The sequence below is a fragment of the Megalobrama amblycephala genome, linkage group LG6, assembly GCF_018812025.1.
Source record: "Megalobrama amblycephala isolate DHTTF-2021 linkage group LG6, ASM1881202v1, whole genome shotgun sequence".
Taxonomy (NCBI): domain Eukaryota; kingdom Metazoa; phylum Chordata; class Actinopteri; order Cypriniformes; family Xenocyprididae; genus Megalobrama; species Megalobrama amblycephala.
This window is the reverse complement of record NC_063049.1, coordinates 12,349,140-12,371,490: the sequence shown is the minus strand read 5'-3', so window position 1 is coordinate 12,371,490 and position 22,351 is coordinate 12,349,140. Positions and strand designations below refer to the sequence as shown.

Here is a 22,351-nt window from a genome sequence, read left to right as displayed (position 1 = left end):
ACCGGCTGTCGTTGAAACAATGGAGGATGGTTGACAGATCACCGAGGGCGGGGTCTATGCCAAAACCAGACTGTCAATCAAACCACGTGGGTGGGGCTTAGCGCAATTCTACGTCACAGTGAGAGCAATCTTAGAACAGGGCGTTCTGAGACAGTGCTTATGAATTATTGAGATTGTAAAAAAACCACTGGGTGGATTTTTCTCATTCTAGGGTGGTTTTGCTCACACACTGCCAACACACATTTATTGTCAAACACCATGTAAAAGTGAATTTTGCATAATAGGTGCCCTTTAATTTAATCACAAATACAGTAAAAAGCGTAATGAATTTTCAGCATCATTACTCCAGTCTTTAATGTCACATGATCCTTCAGAAATCATTCTAATATGCTGATTTGTTGCTCAAAAACATTTATTAGTATGTTAAAACTATTTTATTATTAACTAAATTATTATTATTTTTTTGGCGAAACATTACACATTTTATTCTCAGGATTCTTTCATAAATAGAAAGTTCAAAAGAACAGCATTTATTGAAAATACTCTTTTCTTGGTGCAATGTTAACATCTTTACTGTCACTCTTTACTGTCACTTTTGAGCAATTTAATGTATAAATACCTTACTGAATAAAAGTATTAATTTATATAAACAAAATCTTTTTGACCCCAAACCCTTTAAAACAAGTGATTTTAGACTAATTGACTAAAGAAGTGAAAAGTAATACTTTTTTTTTTTTTTTTATAAAAAAAATTTGTATTAATATATATTTGGAAGGAACAAGAATAAATAAATAAACAAACATATATAAACAATTCATGGCCTGTATGAATCAAATTTTTATAAAAAAATTTAATGACTTATGAGGAAAAAAAAAATAAAATAAAATAACATCATATGCTTTCATTGTAATTTTTTTGTATTTCTTTTCAATGTAAATACATTAATTTGTGCACGCTCTTCATCAACAGTGTGAATATCAGCACAATATCCTGCTATGTTTTGGGGCAATGCATGTGAATCCTCTCACCAGGTGTTAAGGAAAATGCTGGCAGGCAGTCTGATCTGGGTCACAGATTCTGCTAGGCTCAGATAAGACTGAAACACACTATTATGTCTAGGCCTCAGGGAGCCCCACATGGCTGCTCTTTAGATGGTGCTCTGCACTCAGAGGGCTGGACACATGCACTATACAGTGGGTGGCTAATAGATTTATTAAGGTCATCTCTGTGGTGCACGGACCGTAAATGAACACCTGCTGATGCACCACCCACCTTGGACAAACAGTTATTAGGGTCAATGATAAATAAGGGTGCCTGAGATAATGAATAAGAAAAACCCTTATAAAATCCATAAAAGTTCTTAGAAGTATAAAATGTCAAATAAGCCTACACAATGGTACTTATTATTATCATTGTTGAAATGTCTGGAAAACATGATACTTTTTTTTCGTGATAGTTTGACGGATAGAAGTTAAAAAGCGGCATTTATTTAAAATAGAAATATTTTATAACATTATAAAAGTCTTTACTATCACTTTTGAACAATTTAATGTGTCCTTGCTGAATAAAAGTATTAATTTCTTTCTTTCTGCATCACAGGAATAAATTACATTTTTAAATATATTCAAATGTAAAAGTTATTATAAATTGTAATAACATTTTGCAATATTAGTGTTTTAATGTATTTTTAATCAAATAAATGCAGCCTGGGTGAGCATAAGAGACTTCAACTACTGTACACCTCTTGACATTTTAAAGTCATTTAACAGTTTTTGTTACAATATATAGAACATACGGTTTTCTTGTGTATTACAATCTGCAGACAGTGACAGCTACTTTTTCTTTAGGCCATATATTAAAAAATCGTTCAAAATTAATTTCAATTAATTAAATGAATTAAAAATCTTATCATAAAAGTGATCAAGAAGGAGTTTTTTTTACAGCCCTTTTCAAATATTTTTGAATGTCTGTAATTTTTGTAAGTCTTTTCAGAAAGTGTGAGTGTGTGTGTGTGTCTGTGTGGTTCAGGTAAAACCTAAGATGCCATTATCCAAAATCCTTGTCGTTGTGGGGACATTTTTTGCTCCCCACGAGGAAAACAGTTTGTAAATCATACTAAGTGATGTTTTTTAAAAATGTAAAAATCCAGAAAGTTTTGTGTGATGGGTAGGGTTAGGGGTAGGAGAAAGAATATACAGTTTGTACAGTATAAAAATCATTATGTCTATGGAATATCTCCATAAATCATGGAATGGAACATGTGTGTGAGTGTGCACAAAACAAGCACCAAACGAGACACTTTCTTCTTAGCATTCATTCTTTAGAAAATATTTTGAGAATGTTTATTATAAAAATATAAATGTTTCCACTACAAATCATTTTACATTAGTAGACAAGGCCATCTACACACTCACACACATACACACACATCAATCTAAAGAAGGGGAACAGGACGCAAAACAGTATTGCTCTTCAAAACATCTTCTTCAACAAAGTAAAATATAAAAACACTGATAAGGTTGAAACATAACCATATCATAACTTACTGAATTCTATGAAAAAAAAAAAAAAAAAAAAATCTGCAATGTGTATGGTGGTTTGTTGTTAAGAAATAAATAAGTCATTATAATTGTCTTTATGTAAAAACAAATACAATACAAAATAACATAAAATACAATACAATGGAATTCTGTAAAGGTTGTACAGATATTTTGTTCATTCTTTTATACATACATACAGACATTTGTACAGGGATGGCCAGGTAAATGATAGTACCTCTAGAGTAACCATTGCTATCATCACAGGTCCGGTTCACATACTGTATGTACATGCTAACAGCAGGGGTAAAGCAACATTTACAGGCAGAATGAAAGGGACGTAGAGGAAAAGTGGACTGTTCCTTCATAAGGTAGTGCAGTACATGGTCAGACCGGCATGTGCACCATTGATTTTACGATGCGGATGTCTTAAGAAAATAATTCAGATGATTTGCGATTGTTGAGCCACTTAGAAGTGCATTAGGCCTAATGCCAATATTCAGTCTCAAATTAATAAACGACCAGGAACCTTGTATTTTAAAGATGAGGGCTGTGAATCCTGAGTGCTCATGATCAGATAGCTGCTGTCCTTTCAGAATACCCCTTTACATTAACCTTCTGGAAGATTTCATAGTCCTGGGGCCTCATTTATAAAATGTGCGTATAAGCACAAATTTGATTGTAGAGTGTGCTAAAATCCATGCCAACGTTCATATTTATAAAAACGGTCTTTGACGTGGAAAAGTGCTTAGAGTCACGTCAGGTTCTAAACAGACGTACGCACTTTTCCTTGTGACAGAGAGTCAAAGTATTGCAGGTATTTGGAAATCTAAGCAATTTTTGCTGCTCATCATTCTCATGTGAAGGATTTGGATGTTGACTGGTGTTCTTTTATGTGTTAATGCAATGCAACCTCACAGCAATTCGTATGTATTTTACAAGGTGGCTAATCTTGTAAAATACTTGCCTCACCTTTGTATAGACCCCAGTGACCCCAGATAGGTTTAGGGGCAGGTTAGGGGTGGTCCTTCCTGGTGATGCTTTTTGAAGCGAGGTCCTACTAAGTCAAACGAATTAGCCACCTCGTAAAATATGTACAGTTTGCTGTGAGATCGGGTTGGTTAATGAAATTAATTAGGTAGTGTTTACAAGGCAGAGATCTGAAACCATTCAGCTGCACAGAATTTCATGATCATTTGTGATTTATAGACTTCACATCTGGAAGAGAGGCGTACACACTTTTTTTTTTTTTGTGAGTACGTTCGTTCTCTGAATCACACATACGCACATTTGAGAAATGATCGTACGATCAAATGTAGGACAGTTTCTACGCAATATTTTATAAACGAGGTCCCTGATCTCAAAGTGAACTTCACTACATGAAACTACAGAGAATGGGTATGTTCGGAATAGCACACTACCATACTACTATTACTATTTTTAAAGTATACAGTGTATGTACTGTGCACAGAATGCATATGTTCTGTATGCATGGAATATCCAAAAGATATACAATTGTACACAGAGTACACTGCACAAAATACTATATCCCACAATGTAACACGCTCGATTTAAACTTCCGTTTCCGGTGTGACGCATTGCTGGAAATAGCTGTGATATTTGCACTATTCGTTTCCCTAAACCAGTTCAGCACAAACTCCGCCCAGCAGATTTCACTGGTCCTGTCAACAGCATGGGTCATGTCTTGACAGGTGACTGCCTGATTGAGCTGACCAGTGAAATCAGCTCTGGGGTGGGGTTTGCATTTAAAGGGAGTGTTCACCCAAAAAACGGAAATCCTGTCACAATTTACTCACCCTCATGTCGTTCCAAACCTGTATGACTTTCTTTCATCTGCAGAACACAAAAGAAGATATTTTGAACATTTTTAGTAACTAAACTGTTTTGGCGCTCAATGAAAAAAAAAAAAAAAAAGTAAACAAATTCTCAGTATATCTTATAGTTCCACAGAAGATTCATACAGACATACAGGTTTAGAACAACATGAGGTTGACTAAATGATGACAGAATATTAATTTTGGGTGAACTATCCCTTTAAGTGGTTTAGGGGGGAAAATTCATGTGACATTTAATTGTCTTTCTTGACTCATTATTTGATTGGCTGCCAAATGTGAAAAAATGAGGGCTGGGACTTTGTTTAATCAATCTGGAACTGATTGGATTGTAAAAAAAAATTAGACTTGCCAAAATGCAGTCAGGTGATTGGAATGAAAGGGCTGAAAAATAAGAGGGATTTGTGATGACAACTGAAAAGAGTACTAGTTTCTGAGGTGAAGCAAGTCATAGTGATATCAAGTCAACATGATTTCAATATGAATTTGTATATATGAAAAATGCGAAAGGAACCATATTACTGGATGCCATTGCATTAAACAAGCAGCGTGATGAGGTCATGTGACAACACTATAATTTAAAATCTTGTTGCAAAATCCTTTGTTTCACCCACTAAACAGGCAGTATGTAGTAAGCTACAGTAGTATTTTATTTCGAACATAGCCCATGTCCCTTATCATATCTGAGATGGTATTCTGTCTGGTTTTCTTATGTGATGCATCCATAAAAATGATTCAGTACATTATGATTTATTGATTGTTACTGATTCTAGTAAACATTTTTTTTTCTTTGTAGTGTATTGTTTTTATTTGATAATGAATTCATATATCATCTGAACACAGTGGTACAAACAAACATATGTCATGGGCTACATTAACAAATAAACCATTTAAATGGCAAGTTTACCAAACGCCTCCTCTACTCCATCCCTGATTCTCGAGAATGGCTCTCTGCACGTGCAGATTAATGGTTTATTATCAAATATATAGCCAAATGTGTCAGATCCTAACAAGCATTACCAGATTGCTCTAACAGTAACCAGCTGTATTTCTCCTGCTTTTCTCCAGAAGAATTAAAGGGGGCTTTTCCACAAGTGGCAAAAAACCACCAAAACTATTGCCTCTCTGAAGTGCTACCTTCCAAAAGGAAGACGAATGCTTTTGCAAAGTTTTTCCTGAAGGATTTTTAATGCTCCCCTGCCACATGTGAAGAGCTTTTCATTAAATCCATTCAGATCGGACCGGCTTCCATCCTCTAGGAGGCTTTTGTCTATAAGAGCCATGTAAGCATGAGCGCAGACTCCTAAACATGAGGCCCACGCTCATCCACCTCTCCCGTGTCTCGCCGATAAGGCAACCTGTCAGTCGCTGAGAGACGCGCTCCTTGTCTTTGCACCTCGTGCCCGGGAAGACGTGATCGTTCTCCAGGAAGGTTGTTCTGCTTCGCACATGTATTCAAGAATTCTAGTTCCACTTCCTCTTTTCATTTAATGTCTATTTCTGGTCTGTTAAAGCCAAAGCAGCATCAATCTCATATAAGTATCTTTCTTTTCCATCACTCGTTTTTAATTTTACACAGGAACTGGACCATTCTTTGAGTGTGTTTCAAGTGTTGTTAGGCTGCTCACGATCTTCTTCTGAGGTCCAACAATCGTCACACCGACTTTCTTGAAGTCCCTGTGTGTCAAAGTGGAGAGAGAGACAGTGAGTATGGGTAAAATAAAGCTCTCACTGTTTGACATATGGTGACATTAATGACAAGCCCGCAGCGCCGCTCTGCCTCAGACTGCATGTGTCAGTCATGTAGGACAAAGTATTCCAGGCGGACACCATGCTGCCATACGCATACAATAAGTCGAGGAGCTGCTCTCTGGACTCATGACAGACTTTTTGTTATAACTTAAAAAAAGGGCTGATTTACAGCTTCCAGTGATGAGAAATTGGAGAAGCTGCTTCATTTTCTGAGTTGGTTATTTCTACCGTAATTTGAAAGGAACAGCACTGTCAGGGTTACCCCGGAGGGAAAAAGAACGACATTTTTCATTTAATGAGATCCATGCAACAGCTGACAGAAGCTTGCATTATTTACAATCGTGGATAGACTCTCCAGACTTACCATATGGATGAGTTCATCCTGCGCCCACATATCCTACCTGGTGTCACAGGAAAAACGTGACTCTACATGCATTTTTTGCACAACGTAAAATACGTCGCTGTAGGTAAAGTCGCTGTAGTTCAGGGGTGTCCAGACTCGGTCCTGGAGGGCCGCTGTCCTGCAGAGTTTTGCTCCAACCAGCTCCAAAACACCTGCCATTAAGTTTCTAGTATGCCAAGTTAGACTTTGATTAGCTGGTTCAGGTGTGTTTTATTGGGGTTGGAGCTAAATTCTGCAGGACAGCGGCCGAGTTTGGACACCCCTGCTGTAGCTGAAATGACCAGAAGTGCCACTAAAAGAGCTGTTTACTCTCAATGAGACAAGGGGAAGGTTACATTTTTATTTTGTTCCACAAATTATGGCTTCAGTTTGTAATATAGTGTATATTTCAAACCTACTGAAGCCATACAAAAACAATAACTGTATTTGATGAATAGTGTTCAGATTTTCAGAATTCTTTGATAAAGTTCAAAAGAACAGCATTTATTTGAAACAGAATTTTTGTAACATTAAAAATGTTTTCTTTCCATTTAATATACCCTTGCTAAAAATAAGTTTTATTTGTCTAAAAAAATCTTACTGACCCCACACTTTTGAATAGTAGTGTAGTTCAGGACTCAATCTTGCAAACTTAAAAAAAAAAAGGGTTAAAATAATATTGTTTTAGAATATTGTTGTTGCGTGTTTGATTACTTTAAATATGTCAGCTGGCTGACATCTGTTGTGATAAATTTCTAACAAAGAATTACATTGTAGCTTTAAAAAATAATAACTAACTAACTAACAATATTTTGTGTAAAAATAACTATTATTTGGGCCATCCCAATGAAAATATTGACAAAGAAGGCACAATTTGAAAGAGATTTTAAATTTTGCACTAACTATCCATAAACATATTACTGAATTAAATGCACCGGAAGATGCAATGGTCTGTTCTCAGGTTGAACTTTGGTTCTATAATTACATTTAATTACATTTAATTTAAACATCTATTCCCGTAGGTGGTACTAACTGATTTAAAGTCACTAGAACATTATTTGGTGATGTTTTTGTTAACCTTATTAAAGCCTCATCTGTATAACAATACAATTCCACTCAATGGACATTTCACCTGGAAACTGCAGCTATTTGTACAGCGTATTTCAGGTTTTACAAAAACTTATGTCAAGTCACGTTTTTCCCATTAGATCAGATTGCACATTGCAAACATATGACAAACCAATCACTTTCATGAGCTCAAGAACAGGAGTTTTTGCAAAAAAAAAAAAAACAACAACATACATACATACATACATACATACATACATAAATAAATAAATAAATTCTTAGTATTGTCAGATCAGGGGATGCAAAAGCTGTGCAGTGAATATCATTATAGCATATTAGTGCAAGCAAGTTTATGTTACAACCTAGGTTAGGCTATGCACACCTCAGGCATGAGTTCTGTTAGAAACACTTCTACAAAGTGCAGCGTCGATTTAGTCCCGAAATGGACTTGAGTGCAAGCAAAAGCTTGAGGGAGCAGCCAGCAATAGATAAGCTATGATCGAAACCCACCATCCAGTCTATACGCTTTAAAGTGTTGTAATTCCCATGGACGGCTCCCACTCAGGGCAAGTGGCTGCTGGTCTGACTTCAGTCAGACAGATTCTATGGGCAAAATAAAGCTTTAGATCGACTGACACAGGCTGTTTATCGTCAATGCACTGCTAATGCACTGACATCAGCCAAACAAATGCTCACAGTGTCAATCAAGACAGGCCTGCAACATTTCTGTGTGACAAAACTTTAACTAATCTGTCATCTGTAGTGCAAAATAAGATACACTGTGATCAGACTGAAACAGCTGAAATCAAGGAGTTACTGTTATACCATTTTACAGCTGTAAAACATCTTTACTGCTGAAGGAATCAAGTCATTTTCATTTTAAAGCATCCATTACAAAAAAGAAGTATGCTTTAAGTTAAGTAACTTTAAGTAAAGTTTGAGTACAATTTCCAAGTTTGCTTTACGTAGTAAATACACTAGAATCAATGCACTACATATATTTGTAAGTGTACTTTTTCAATACTTATTGGGACTAAATTGGTCCACTTTTTAGTTTATAAAATTAAACATTTAAGTGCTATTAAACATAGTAGTAGACTTTGTTTTCTTTTTTATTGCAACTTAAATGTTGAACTATAATTGAATCCATACAATGTTTACTAGCTATACACTTCTAGCACACTTTTTTAATTTATGAAAGTACACTTTGAAGTACACTCTTAGTAGATTTTATACTGAAAGTATACTTGTAAGTTTTCTTTAAGTAAACTTAACACCATACATATAGTTTACACACACTTTAGAAGAACTGTCAGTTAAATTATCTGTTTCTGTGTGGGTTTTCTGATTTGTAACTATAAAATTGATCATGTAAGTTTATCATATATGTAAAATATGGTGGAGTACAACCTAAAAGATGTATTTAATAGACCACTCTAAGGAGTAAACTTTTGGAAGCTTGTTTCCACTACTGAATAAAAAGGTCATTTTTATCTCAGACTTTTTCCCCCCTCAGAATTACCAGACATAAACGCGCAATTGTGAGTTATAAAGTTGCAATTGTGCGTTATAAAGTCGGAATTGTGAGATACAAACTTGCAAAACTTGCTTTTCTGACTTTATAACATGCAATTGCGAGTTATAAAGTCAGAATTGACATATAAACTCGCAATTCTGAGAAAAAAATCTTTTATCTTTTCCTCAGAACTGGACTCTGTAACTCGCAATAGCGTTTATATCCCACAGTTCTGAGAAAAATGTCATAATTATGAGACATAAACTAGCAATTGTGAGGAAAAAAGTCTGAATTGTGAGATAAAAAGACGCAATTTTCTTTTAAATTGTTTTATTCCATCGCGGAAACAGGCTTCCATAGTAAACAGAACTAGCATTAACACATTTATATTTTATAACACTAGCCAAGAATATTTAGAATATTAAATTCTATTAAGTATATCTCGATCAAAAAATTAAGTACAAGTATTGGCCAAACTTTTCCATGTATTTGTCAGTATAAGCCAAGTTTACTTAAGTATAGTTTTTTTGTATCTCTGATAAGTTTATCAAAAGCAAACTAAAAGTATACTCTCTCTCTCTCTTTTTAAGAATACTAATAGCACACTTGTATTTTATGTAAATGATCCCTCGGTGGAACTTTGTTTTAAATAACAATTTACACCTTATTTACTATATATGAAAAAGTGTCACTATTAACTACCATTTTTCAAACAAAAACACAAGAAGGTATAACCATTGAATGCTGCTTGCCACATAAATTCATAGTTGTCTACAGTCTAATGTGACTTGTGTGTGCTGAATAAGGTGAAACTTTCAATGGTAGATTAAAAGCATAACATTCTGTTCAATTTAACATAAAATTGTAATAAGAGGCCAAACATCTGGTAAACTAACTACACTTCATCAACAACAAAAACCAGAGGCACACAACCAAGATAAAGTGATAAGTGAATAAATCATCAATAATGATCTATCTCTTGTGATTCTTTGTGTTTCTGGCAGATCCATTACACTGCAGTAGTTTTCATGGCTTATTTAAGTTTGAACAATTTTATGAAGCATTTTATTTTATTATCTTTATGATCACAAATTTGTCTAGAACTCTCAAGTTGGTGCACTCTTTAAACATTCTGCTGAAAAGACCAATATAAATCCCCATGCCAATGTAGAGCTGGTCTATGTTGACTTTTTGCTCATTTTGTGGTTTTTGTACTTGTTAGTGCTGACTTGTAGCTGATTAGTACTGATGGATGGTAGTAATGTTGGTGTGATTTTACTTTGTTGCTGGGTTATGTTGTTTAATGCTGGTTTGATACTGACATTGTTCATGCTGCCTAATACCAAAGACTATAAAATAACACAAGACGTGTCACTCGTATTGTTTTTAATAGGAGAAAGTGCAACGCGCAACATGGCGGAATAAGCCTTCTAAATAAGAGCCGTTTGCCGACTGGTAAATTCATCGCGTCACTGCAGCGGCCGTTAGAAGCACCAGTTTCTATAGAAACAGTCAGACGCATGCCTCCGAAATGAGGCACAAGAGACGTGCATTTAGGTCTGTGCATGCGCATTAGCTTGATCCAGCCTAAAAAAATACAGTTTTTTGACATGATTCGAGTGTTTGGAAAAAAAATTTGAGACAGTTGTTGTCAGATTTCATTGGTGATTACAAATTTTAAATTTAATCAAAAGCTTGGCAAACAGCTCTGGAGAATTTGATGTTTCCCCATTCAAAGAGATAGGAGTTGCACTTGCATGCCCGAGAGGCATTTCAAAGATGCCCGCCGTGTAAAATAACTTGTCTTAAAGGGATTTTGCTAATACTTAACTAGGGATACACTTTATTTCGATAGTCCACTTTAGGCATTCTACTAAATAAGTAACTTTGCAACTACATAACCTATCAACTAACTCTCATTAATTTGAAACCACATGTCAAAACTCTCATTAGTAGACTGTTAAGCTAGGGTTATGGTTGGGGTTTGTTTAATAAATTGACATGTACTTGCAAAGTTACTTACTGTATAGTCAGTAGAATGTCCGTTAGGGAACCATCAAAATAAAAAGTGTTAGCAGATATTAAGCAGACAGTCTTCTAAACAGTGTTACCTAATTTGGTGCAGCTTTTAGCCTGGTTAGTAATGGTTTATTCTGGTGTAGTTTTGTCTATGGTACTGGTTGTTGTTTATTAGCAAACTTAGTGAAGCTGATTGATCTTGCATAGTCTCACTGGTGAAGCTGGTTGGTGGTTTTGCTGGTCAAGCTAGTGAGGCAGCAGAAGGTTAGTGCAGTTTACAGAATCCAAAACATTCTGTAAAGGCCTGGTTGAAATGAAGCCAGTATTAGGCCTTAGTTTAATTAGGACATTTAAGTAGCTTTTATAAACGTGCCTTTTTTAAACATTACTGATCTGCATCTTGAGACAAAACAGAGGCACTGACAAATTTTAAGATACAGTACTGTGCAAAAGTCTTAGGCACGTCAGTATTTTCACCCCCAAAAAAGGTTTTAAGCCAGTTATTTATATCTTTTGCTGTAGTGTGTCAATAGGAAATATCCGTTCACATTTCCAAACATTCATTTTGCCATTAATTGTAATAATCCAGTGAGATTTTTGAATACACAATAAGACTGATAACAGCCGGTGCTCCACATGGAGATCAGAGCTCAGCATCATCAAATCCATCTGTGATTACATGAAGAAACATATGAAACTGAGACAAACCACATGCAGAAGAACTGTGGCCGTGTCTCCAAGAGATTTTAAGAAACCTGCCTCCAAAGCTACCTGAAAAATGATGCACAAGTGTACCTGGACAAGAGCTGTTTTAAATGCATTTTTACACAAGTGCCTAAAACTCTTCACAGTACTGTATCAGGCAGGTTTCTTCAAGCATCTTAGAGACACGGCCACAGTTCTCCTGGATTTAGTTTGTCTCAGTTTCATCTGTTTCTTCATGTAATCACAGACGGATTCGATGATGGTGAGATCAGATCACTGTGTGGAGCACCGGCTGTTGTCAGACTCCTTGTGTATTCAAAAATCTCACTGGATTATTACAATTAATGGCAAAATGAATGTTTGGAAATGTGAAAGGATATTTCCTATTGACACACTACAGCAAAAGATATAAATAACTGGCTTAAAACCTTGGGGGGTGAAAATACTGACATGCCTAAGACTTTTGCACGGTACTGTATGTCAGTGCAAGTTGCTTTCAGTTAAAACAGCTCAAACATGCATTTTAGTCTGGGACTAGGCTTAAGCCTTAAACCTAGTCTGTAAACTGATGTTAATGGTGATCCTGGTCTTTTCAGCAGTTCAGACATATAAATGAATGCATTCGATTTTAAAATTCACAAAAATTATAAACACACGATTCTGTGGTCAGCCAAAGAGTGGTGGTGTCCCCTCACTACAGAAGGCCAAACAAACTGGAGAGACAAACTGCATATTAAATAACCCAATCTAGGTCATGGATGAGGGCTGCTATTTGCATGTGATTATTTACGCTGACATCTGAACAAAATATAAAGACAAGCAAACTTAATTACAGACTGCTCGGTGTTTAGATGTTTAGTCCTGAGGGTACCATGCAGCACAGTACTGCCACTGTTCCGAGACCGGGCCTTTGATCATTTTGAAGTTCTGAATGTCAAATTATTTACATTGTCAAATGCCTCGTCATTTGAATCGAAAAGTGGTCTCAGGAGATGCTAACCAGGCTAGGCAAGGTTCCTAATCAACATCTACAAAGCATTTCCCATAAAAGCAGATCTACATCGTGGAGCAGAATAGGGTCTTTATTATTAGAATTTTGTTTGACTCAGCTGAGAGCATCCAATACTGGGGATTATGGGAGGGCAGCACTTTTACTTTTGGCAAGAGGTGTTTTTTTCTTTCTTTTTTTTTTGCATTTATTGGATTATAATGGGGGGAAAAACATTACAAAAGCACTGTCATTGGAGATTAATAACAAATGTAATGGCCATCTTTAATGGATTAACCAAAGCTGGGATTCATTTACTGGAAACTGATCTGTAAATAAATTTGTCACTGTCTTCTGCATCAGTTTTAGGCTGTTTTATGGTAATAATCCTAAATTATATCTCTTGTCTGTTGCCTTGGACTCAAAAATACAGAATGCTACAAAAAAAACTCATCAGTAATAGAAGAAAAGGGCACCCATTACATTATTTAGCCTCTCATCCAAATAAAGTGCTTTTACACACATCAAAATGGTCAAAAAAGTCCCATTTTGTGTTTCAAAGAGAATCATATGAGTTGGAACAACAAGAACATGAGCAAATGACAGCATTTTCATATTTGAGTGTACTGTTCCTTCAAAACTGGTGACTGTGTACACAATATAAACAAAAGTATGTTTGTACTTATGATTGTTTATACATATACAGAAAACCACCAGTCAAGAGTTTCTGGTTTGTAAGATTTTCAATGTTTTAGTCTCTTATGCTCAGTAATAATACAGTAAAAGCAGTAATATTGTGAAATATTATTACAATTAAAAATGTTCTTCTAAAATATATTTTAAAATATAGTCCATTCCTGTGATGGAAAAGCTGAACTTTCAGCTGACATTCCTTTAGTGTCACATGATCCTTTAGAAATTATTCTAAAATTCTGACTTGGTGTTTAAGAAGCATTTCTTATTATTATCAACGTTGAAAGGTATTTGCCACTTAATATCTTTGTGGAAACCATGATATACGTAAGTTTGGGGTAAGTTTCAACATTGATAATAATAAGAACAATTTTTAAAAATTAAGTACCAATAATAACTGATAATAATTAAGCACCAAATCAGCATATTAGAATGGTTTCTGAAGGATCATGTGACACTGAAGACTGGAGCTTTACCATCACAATTACATTTTATATTTACATTTTGAAAATAAATGTAGCCTTCATAATCATAACCATAAAATAACCAAAAAAACAAAACAAAATTAGTCCAAACTTTTGACTGGTATAGTGCAGATTTTAGTTTTATAATACAAAAACCTGAAAGGCTCTTACTCTGCTGATGTTTTGGCCAGTGTATCACAGGAGCTATAGCTAACACCACTGAACGCATCTTTACAGGGCAACGTCCTTGCACTCTCCAGCCAATCGCCCATCGTGTGAAAGGAAGTGATATCAGTGCTGGTCCTGTCCAGAAGCAGATTTACCGGTCTGGGGAGAGATGAAAAACACACAGAGGAAGTATTGTCAGTTGTATTGTGAACATTACAGATAAACTGTTTAATTTCTGCACCAGTAGCAGTACTAAATGGTACTGAAAAGTACTTGGTTGAGAAGCCCAAAAGAAATTACAAACTTCACCCTAACGAAGACCAAGTAACATTCATTGGCAGTCCTGATGCACAACAACTTTTTATGAGAACACACCCTATGACTGTTCCTCTAACTTGCTGACTCTGAAAAAATACAACACTGAAGTTGTGGTCGTCTGCAATTCCCATCACGTTTGACAAATGTCATTTATGGAGAAAACAAGCTTATAAAAGTGCAAGCAGAGGGTACAACAACAACAACACAAAGGCCTTCAAATCCGATATGCAAGCTCTGCCTTCAGGGTCTCCATAAGGAAATACCTGCAGAGAAGTGGGACTGATTCTCTCCATCTGTGTTATGGCAAGCATTCCCCAGGAAGAAACCAATACATTTAGGAATGTTTATTCGAATACACAGACATCTCTGTTTCTGATGACTTCCCATTGTTCACATTCCAATGCTTGTTTCCATTGTTTATTGGGTAAAAGGCTAATTCATTAACCAAAACCTTTATAAACCTATACACGAGAATATGTATTATGTATACATATATACGAGAATATGTATGTATTATTGCATATAATTAGATTCTCAAACAAACATTACTTTTCACGTTACTAGCATAAACAGTATGCACATTTTTATATGTAATCCGACAAATACTGAATGGACATTTTATAATGTAAACAGACTATTATGAAAACAATTCTAGATCACATTGTGAAAGTGAGGAAAAAATATTTGTATAAATAATTTCAAATATGTTAATTAAAAACAAACAAACAACTGAATTAAATTCAGTGCATAAAAATGTTCTTGTCTTTGTTAATTCGGGTGAGACTCTAAAAACGTATGTCATGTCAAAGCATCTGAAACCCACAATTCAGGGCCAAGAGCACCTGATCTGTACCAGGGGAACAGACAGAAAGGAGATCACAATCCCTGTGGGGACTAATGTTTATAGTCATGTAAATAAACAAATTGGAATACCAGGAAGACCACTCAGATCCACATGTTCCCAGTGTTCCATTACTGTGTGATGAAAATAAAAGAATAATGTACGCTGAGTTGACTGGAAAAGAATGCTGAATGGATCCAAGTTACTTGGCAAAGGGGATCAGTAAGTGCTGACACAGCTCATTGAATAGAGCTGTCTGCAAGTACTGCACTGATGTGCTGAGGATCTTTAGAAATCATTTCCTAATGTCAGGAAAGAGTGGCTGAAGTTTATTTTTAAGAATATCTCAGATGATTTTAGTCTGACCTTCACAGTTTGAGAAGTGCATTTATGTGTGCTGATTGTTTTATGAACCTGTCTCAGTGTGATTCAACTTTGTAAAAAGGCTGTTATTTAAGGATGTGACAGCGAAGATTACATTGGACTCAACATCAAACATGCAGCTTGTATTTATGTGCACAACAGTGCTGTATCTAGTTTTACATGCAAAGAGGGTGTTTACAAGACTAAATAGTCTTAGGCCCCATTTACACTGAAGGTCTCGATGCCCAATTCTGAAATGTTAACTATATCAGTTTTTTTTTTTTTTTTTTTTTTGATGACCAGCTTTTATACAGTATATATTATATACAGTGCTCAGCATAAATGAGTACACCCCCTTTGAAAAGTAACATTTTAAACAATATCTCAGAGAACACAAAAACAATTTTCGAAATGTTGACAAGACTAAGTTTAATATAACATCTGTTTAACTTATAACATGAAAGTATGGTTAATAATATAACCTAGATTACACATTTTTCAGTTTTACTCAAATTAGGGTGATGCAAAAATGAGTACACCCTACAACAAAAACTACTACATTTAGTATTTTGTATGGCCTCCATGATTTTTAATGACGGCACCAAGTCTTCTAGGCATGGAATGAACAAGTTGGATACATTTTGCAACATCTATCTTTTTCCATTCTTCAAGAATGACCTCTTTTAGAGACTGGATGCTGGATGGAGAGTGATGCTCAACTTGTCTCTTCAGAATTCCCCATAGGTGTTCACAGCTCCCCGACACCAGCAGCACTCATGCAGCCCCACATAAGGACACTGCCACCACCATGTTTCACTGTAGGCACCATGCATTTTTCTTTGTATTCCTCACCTTTGTGACACCATACAGTTTTGAAGCCATCAGTTCCAAAAACATTTATCTTGGTCTCATCACTCCAGAGTATAGAGTTCCAGTAGTCTTCATCTTTGTCAGCATGGGCCCTGGCAAACTCTAGGCGGGCTTTTTTGTGCCTGGGCTTTAGGAGAGGCTTCTTTCGTGGACCACACTCATGCATGCCATTCCTCTGCAGTGTACGCCGTATTGTGTCACGGGAAATAATCACCCCAGTTTGGCTTTCTACTTCTTTAGATAACTGCAATGAACTTGCATGCCAATTTTCTTCAACTCTTCTCATCAGAAGACACTCCTGTCGAGGGGTTAACTTCTGTGGACGACTTGGACGTCTCTGTGAGATGGTTGCAGTTCCATAAAATTTTTGTACCACTTTTGCTACAGTATTCTGACTGATAAGTGAAGCTTTGCTGATCTTCTTGTAGCCTTCACCTTTCTGGTGTAAAGAAATTATTTTCTTTCTCAGGTCTTGTGACATTTCTCTTCCATGTGGTGCCACTGCTGACATATATATGTATATATAGTCATGGACAAAATTGTTGGTACCCTTGATAAATATGATCAAAGATGACTCTAAAAATAAATCTGCAATGTTTATCCTTTTGATCTTTAATTCATAAAATTAGCAAAAATCTAACCTTTCATTGAAGGAAAATAATTGAAAGTGAAAAATCACATTATGAAATAAATGTTTTTCTCCAAAACATGTTGGCCACAATTATTGGCACCCCTAGAATTTTTTAGGAGTAAAATATCTCTGAAGTATATTCCCATTCATATTTACATTTTTTAGCACATCAGGGTGACTAGGAGCATGAAATTGTCCAGCCATGACTTCCTGTTCCACAGGAGTATAAACATAAGGAAACACAAAGGCCAAATTTCCTTAATCATTCATCACAATGAGTAAAACCAAAGAATATAGTTCTGATGTGCAGCAAAAGATTGTTGAGTGTGTAAGAAAATAACTAAAGCATTGAAAATCCCCATTTCCACCATCAGGGCAATAATTCAGAAGTTCCAATCAACTAAAGATGTTACAAATCTGCCTGGAAGAGGACGTGTGTCTAAATCATCCTAATGCACAGTGAGGAGGAAAGTTTGAGTGGCCAAAGACTCTCCAAGGATCACAGCTGGAGAATTGCAGAGATTAGTTGAGTCTTGAGTCTCAGAAAGCCTAAAAAAAATATGATCAAACAGCACCTACAAAACCACTCAAGTTCTTCAGGAGGGTTTTAAGAAAAATCCTCTACTCTCATCCAGAAACAATCTCCAGCAAATTTCAGTTGTCAGACAAGACTGGAACTTCAAATGGGACCGGCTTCTACGGTCAGATGAAACTAAAAAAGAGCTTTTTGGCAGCAAACCCACCAGATGGGTTTGGTGTACACGTGGATAATAAGTACCCCATGCCCACGGTTAAATATACTGCTGTATCTTTAAAGTTGTGGGCCTGTTTTTCTGCTGGAGGTCCTGGACATCTTGTTCAGATATATGGTATCATGGATTCTATCAAATACCAACAGATAAAAATCAAAACTTGACTGCTTCTGCTAGAAATCTTATAATGGGCCGTGACTGGATCTTCCATCGGGACAATGATCTAAAACAAACGGAAATGTGTCACTGAGCACAAAATGAAGCTTCTACCATGACCGTCCCAGTCCCCTGACCTGAACCCTAAAGAAAATGAGTGGAGTGAACTGAAGAGAAGAAGCACCAACATGGAGCTGGGAATCTGAAGGATCTGGAGAGATTTTGCATGAAGGAATAGTCTCTGATTTCTTGATAGGTGTTCTCCAAACTCATCAGGCATTATAGGAGAAAACTCAGAGGTGTTATCTTGGCAAAAGGAGGTTGCAAAAAGAATTGAATTAAAAGGTGCCAATAATTGTGGCCAACGTGTTTTGGAGAAAAACATTTATTTCATAATGTGATTTTCCCCCCACTTTCAATATTTTCCTTCAATGAAAGGTTAGATTTTTGCTAATATAACTAATAATATATATATATATATATATATATATATATATATATATATATATATATATATATATATATATACACAGTACAGTCTAAAAGTTTGGAACCACTAAGATTTTTAATGTTTTTAAAAGAAGTTTCGTCTGCTCACCAAGGCTACATTTATTTAATTAAAAATACAGTAAAAAACAGTAATATTGTGAAATATTATTACAATTTAAAATAACTGTGTACTATTTAAATATATTTGACAAAGTAATTTATTCCTGTGATGCAAAGCTGAATTTTCAGCATCGTTACTCCAGTCTTCAGTGTCACATGATCCTTCAGAAATCATTCTAATATGCTGATTTGCTGCTCAATAAACATTTATGATTATTTTCAATGTTAAAAACAGTTGTGTACTTTTTTTTTTTTCAGGATTCCTTGATGAATAGAAAGTTCAAAAGAACAGCATTTATCTGAAATACAAAGCTTCTGTAGCATTATACACTACCGTTCAAAAGTTTGGGGTCAGTAAGAATTTGTATTTTTATTTTTTTGAAAAGAAATTAAAGAAATGAATACTTTTATTCAGCAAGGATGCATTAAATCAATCAAAAGTGGCAGTAAAGACATTTATAATGTTACAAAAGATTAGATTTCAGATAAACACTGTTCTTTTGAACTTTCTATTCATCAAATAATCCTGAAAAAAAATATTGTTCACAAATATTTTGTACAATTGTACACATTAAATGTTTCTTGAGCAGCAGATCAGCATATTAGAATGATTTCTGAAGGATCATGTAACACTGAAGACTGGAGTAATGATGCTGAAAATTCAGCTTTGCCATCACAGGAATAAATTACTTTGTGAAATATATTCAAATAGAAAACAGTTATTTTAAATTGTAATAATATTTCACAATATTACTGTTTTTTACTGTATTTTTAATTAAATAAATGTAGCCTTGGTGAGCAGACGAAACTTCTTTTAAAAACATTAAAAATCTTAGTGGTTCCAAACTTTTGGACTGTACTGTATATACATACACAAACATACAGTGCTCAGCGTAAATGAGTAATATAGGTAACTCTTTACAATAAGGTTCATTAGTTAACCATTAGTTATAATGTATTAACTAACATGAACTAACCATGAGCTGTATTTACTAATCTTCGCTAACATTAGTTAGGTCAGCAAAACTTTGGTCTCTTAAAGCAGAAAAAAAGAGGAAAGCCTAAATTGCAGCCTGGGCATTGAAAATAGTTATGTGATTCCGGTTGGTGTCCACCTGAGTTGACGTCATTCGCCACCATCGCTCTTTCAATGAAGTACGACTCTCATTGATGGAAATATCCTATCTGTCTGCTTAAATGGAAGACGCAAATGCATATGTGGAAATAAATCTGATTCATATCAGATTTATTTCCACATATGAATGAGGCCTGAAACCGATCTGAGAAAAAGCGGAATACATGTGATTTTTTCCTGCTTACACGTTCATGGATCATATCCAATCTGTGCCACATGGGAGGAAAAAAAAAACAGATTTAGGTCACTTGAACCATGTAATGTAAATACAGCCTTTAAGGTACAGCAGCTGCCAAAAATGTTACATTTTATTTTAACATTCTACTAGCTCTAAGTAACATTGCAACTATATGTCAACTAACTCTCATTAGAGTATTATTTAGGTTGGTAAGGTCAGACCTATGGTTAGTAGAATAAGTTGACATGTATTAACATGTATTAACAAGTATTACAGAACCCTCAGAGCTTGACTGGAAATAAGCAAAGCCAATTATGTACATAATGCGTGGGGAAAAAAAATGTTTTATTATTGAACTACTGAAGATATGCATTGTGTTTCACATTTATAGCAAATTTATGCTTGTGTTGTGTCACCCACACAAATTGCAGAACCTGATTACTGTATCAGTGGGCCTATAGTTTTCTTTCATTAAAAAGGAACTGACACATTCACTAACATGTTAACTGTGGGAACATATTAATACAATTGATATATTAATGCATTGACAGGACTACCTAAAGTATATGTGCATGTAGGCCTACTGCATTAATATGATAAATAATCCTTAATCATAATGGCCAACATGGTGGAAGAAAGTCGGTATTTGATAATATGATCTTGTGAAAACACTGACTTGAATCTCAGAAGCACCATACTGATAACAAACAGAGAGTCCTCTGTTGTTTGTTGTGATGTTTAGCTAAATTCTTACCAAAACTTACAAGGTGAAAAAGAAACAAGCAGCTGACGAGGAGAAAAATCCTTGTTGTTAGCTATAGAAGTAATAGCATAAACTCTGGTGTATACACACTGCGTTTGACCGCATCAGCTGCTGGCGTCAGAGATCTGAGCCGTCATTCGACAGGAGCACAACAGGCCAGAGGGTGAGGAAGGAGAGGGGTAAACACTCGGGCTCTCTGCTGGTTCCCCCTCTTTTCTTTTGCTTTCCTCTCTCCCCTCTGGTGTAGTGACCTCTAAATAACCGAGGCTGCTTAGTATCATGTTTTTAAAGTTCTCTTGGGATAGGAAAGGAGGGAGGATGTTCCTCATGGAGAAACATCTGGGTAGCTTCGTCACGGACAAAAATGCATCTCTTGCTGTGAAGAGGCTCTGAGATTGTGCACCTACTCTTGTCCTAAGAGTGCCGACATTTTACTTCCGAGCATCTGCACGCCATCTTTCCGGCTTTACGTCTAGGGCCCATCTATGAGAATAGCAGGAGTGCTGCCCCATTAGCATGCAGGGCATGTAGATAAATGAGGTGCAAGGGCTTGGACGCAGCTGTGGCTGCAGGCCGGCGGCAGCGGAACCTCAGAGTGTGTTTTGCTCAGAGAGCCATAAATCACCTGGGCCCAATGCCGGTCCCTGATCAGCCATGTTAAAAGCCAATCAGCAAAATTACATGCAAACTCCCTGGGACCCATTTTCACTTTCTTAAGAAACCATTAGTCACTGTTACATACTTCATAATAATAAAGCTCCTGGTTATAGCACTTACGTCCACACCCGTGCCGGACAAACCCTCTGGTCAGTTGAGTCTTATTGCAATAAAGAGAGGAAAATAGGGCAGGATAGAGATCTGAAAACAAGAGACTCCAAGCTTTTTTAGGCTAAAGACTCTTCAGTGAACTGAGAGATGGATATATAAAACTTTAAGTTTGGCCTATAATACCATGAAATTTACTAATGCAATATACTATTATGGTATTATATACTATACTTTTTATTAATATTATTAAATATTTTTTTAGATGACTAATAATTTAAAAAAAAGCCACCTCCAGAGTGGATTATCTTTCATAAAAATGTAATGGCCCCAAGAATATTTTTTTCATGCATTCTTTTTTTTTTTATCAACACTTGAATGTGGGTAAGTTTCATAAAAAAAGCAACATTTTGAACAAAGTACACAAATCTAGAATGTCATGTGCAAGATTTCACTGGAATCAGGGGCTCTTCCCAAACCCGTTACACAGAAGGAGTTGTCTGTATACTTTTGACCATGTTGTGTATAATACTTTGAAAAACATTAGTACTGCATTCTGGGTATTGGAGAAACAGGATGTCAGCAAATGTTTATCACAAACACTGCCTGTCTGAGGACTGTTTCTGCAAACTGGCTCCAAAAATAAACTGATTTTTTCTAGTAAAATAATCTGTAGAAAATACTGAGGTCTTATGTACATCTCAATCATAACTATATGTGACCAGCTGTAGGAGTGTGTGATTATTCTAGACCTGAGGGGGAAGACACAAATTAGAGAGAAACATTTCCTCTCATTATAGGGATCATGAGAAGATGATCTGAGCG

At 35.7% G+C, this 22,351-nt stretch overlaps 1 protein-coding gene across 2 annotated transcripts in view; it reads right to left on the bottom strand.

The window, feature by feature from the left end:
* Positions 1–2,303: 2,303 nt before the first annotated feature.
* Positions 2,304–22,351, bottom strand: part of epha3 (eph receptor A3) — a 131,693-nt gene continuing 111,645 nt past the window's right edge. Inside the window, exons 16-18 of one of the 2 annotated variants that reach the window (XM_048192947.1) lie at positions 14,149–14,304; positions 8,103–8,195; positions 2,304–6,067 (exon numbers count right to left, since the gene is read on the bottom strand). In XM_048192947.1, the coding sequence (XP_048048904.1) occupies positions 8,120–8,195; positions 14,149–14,304 (232 nt within the window). In that variant the 3' untranslated portion in view covers positions 2,304–6,067; positions 8,103–8,119. The remainder of the gene's footprint in view (positions 6,068–8,102; positions 8,196–14,148; positions 14,305–22,351) is intronic. The other variant, XM_048192946.1, reaches the window with a different exon arrangement.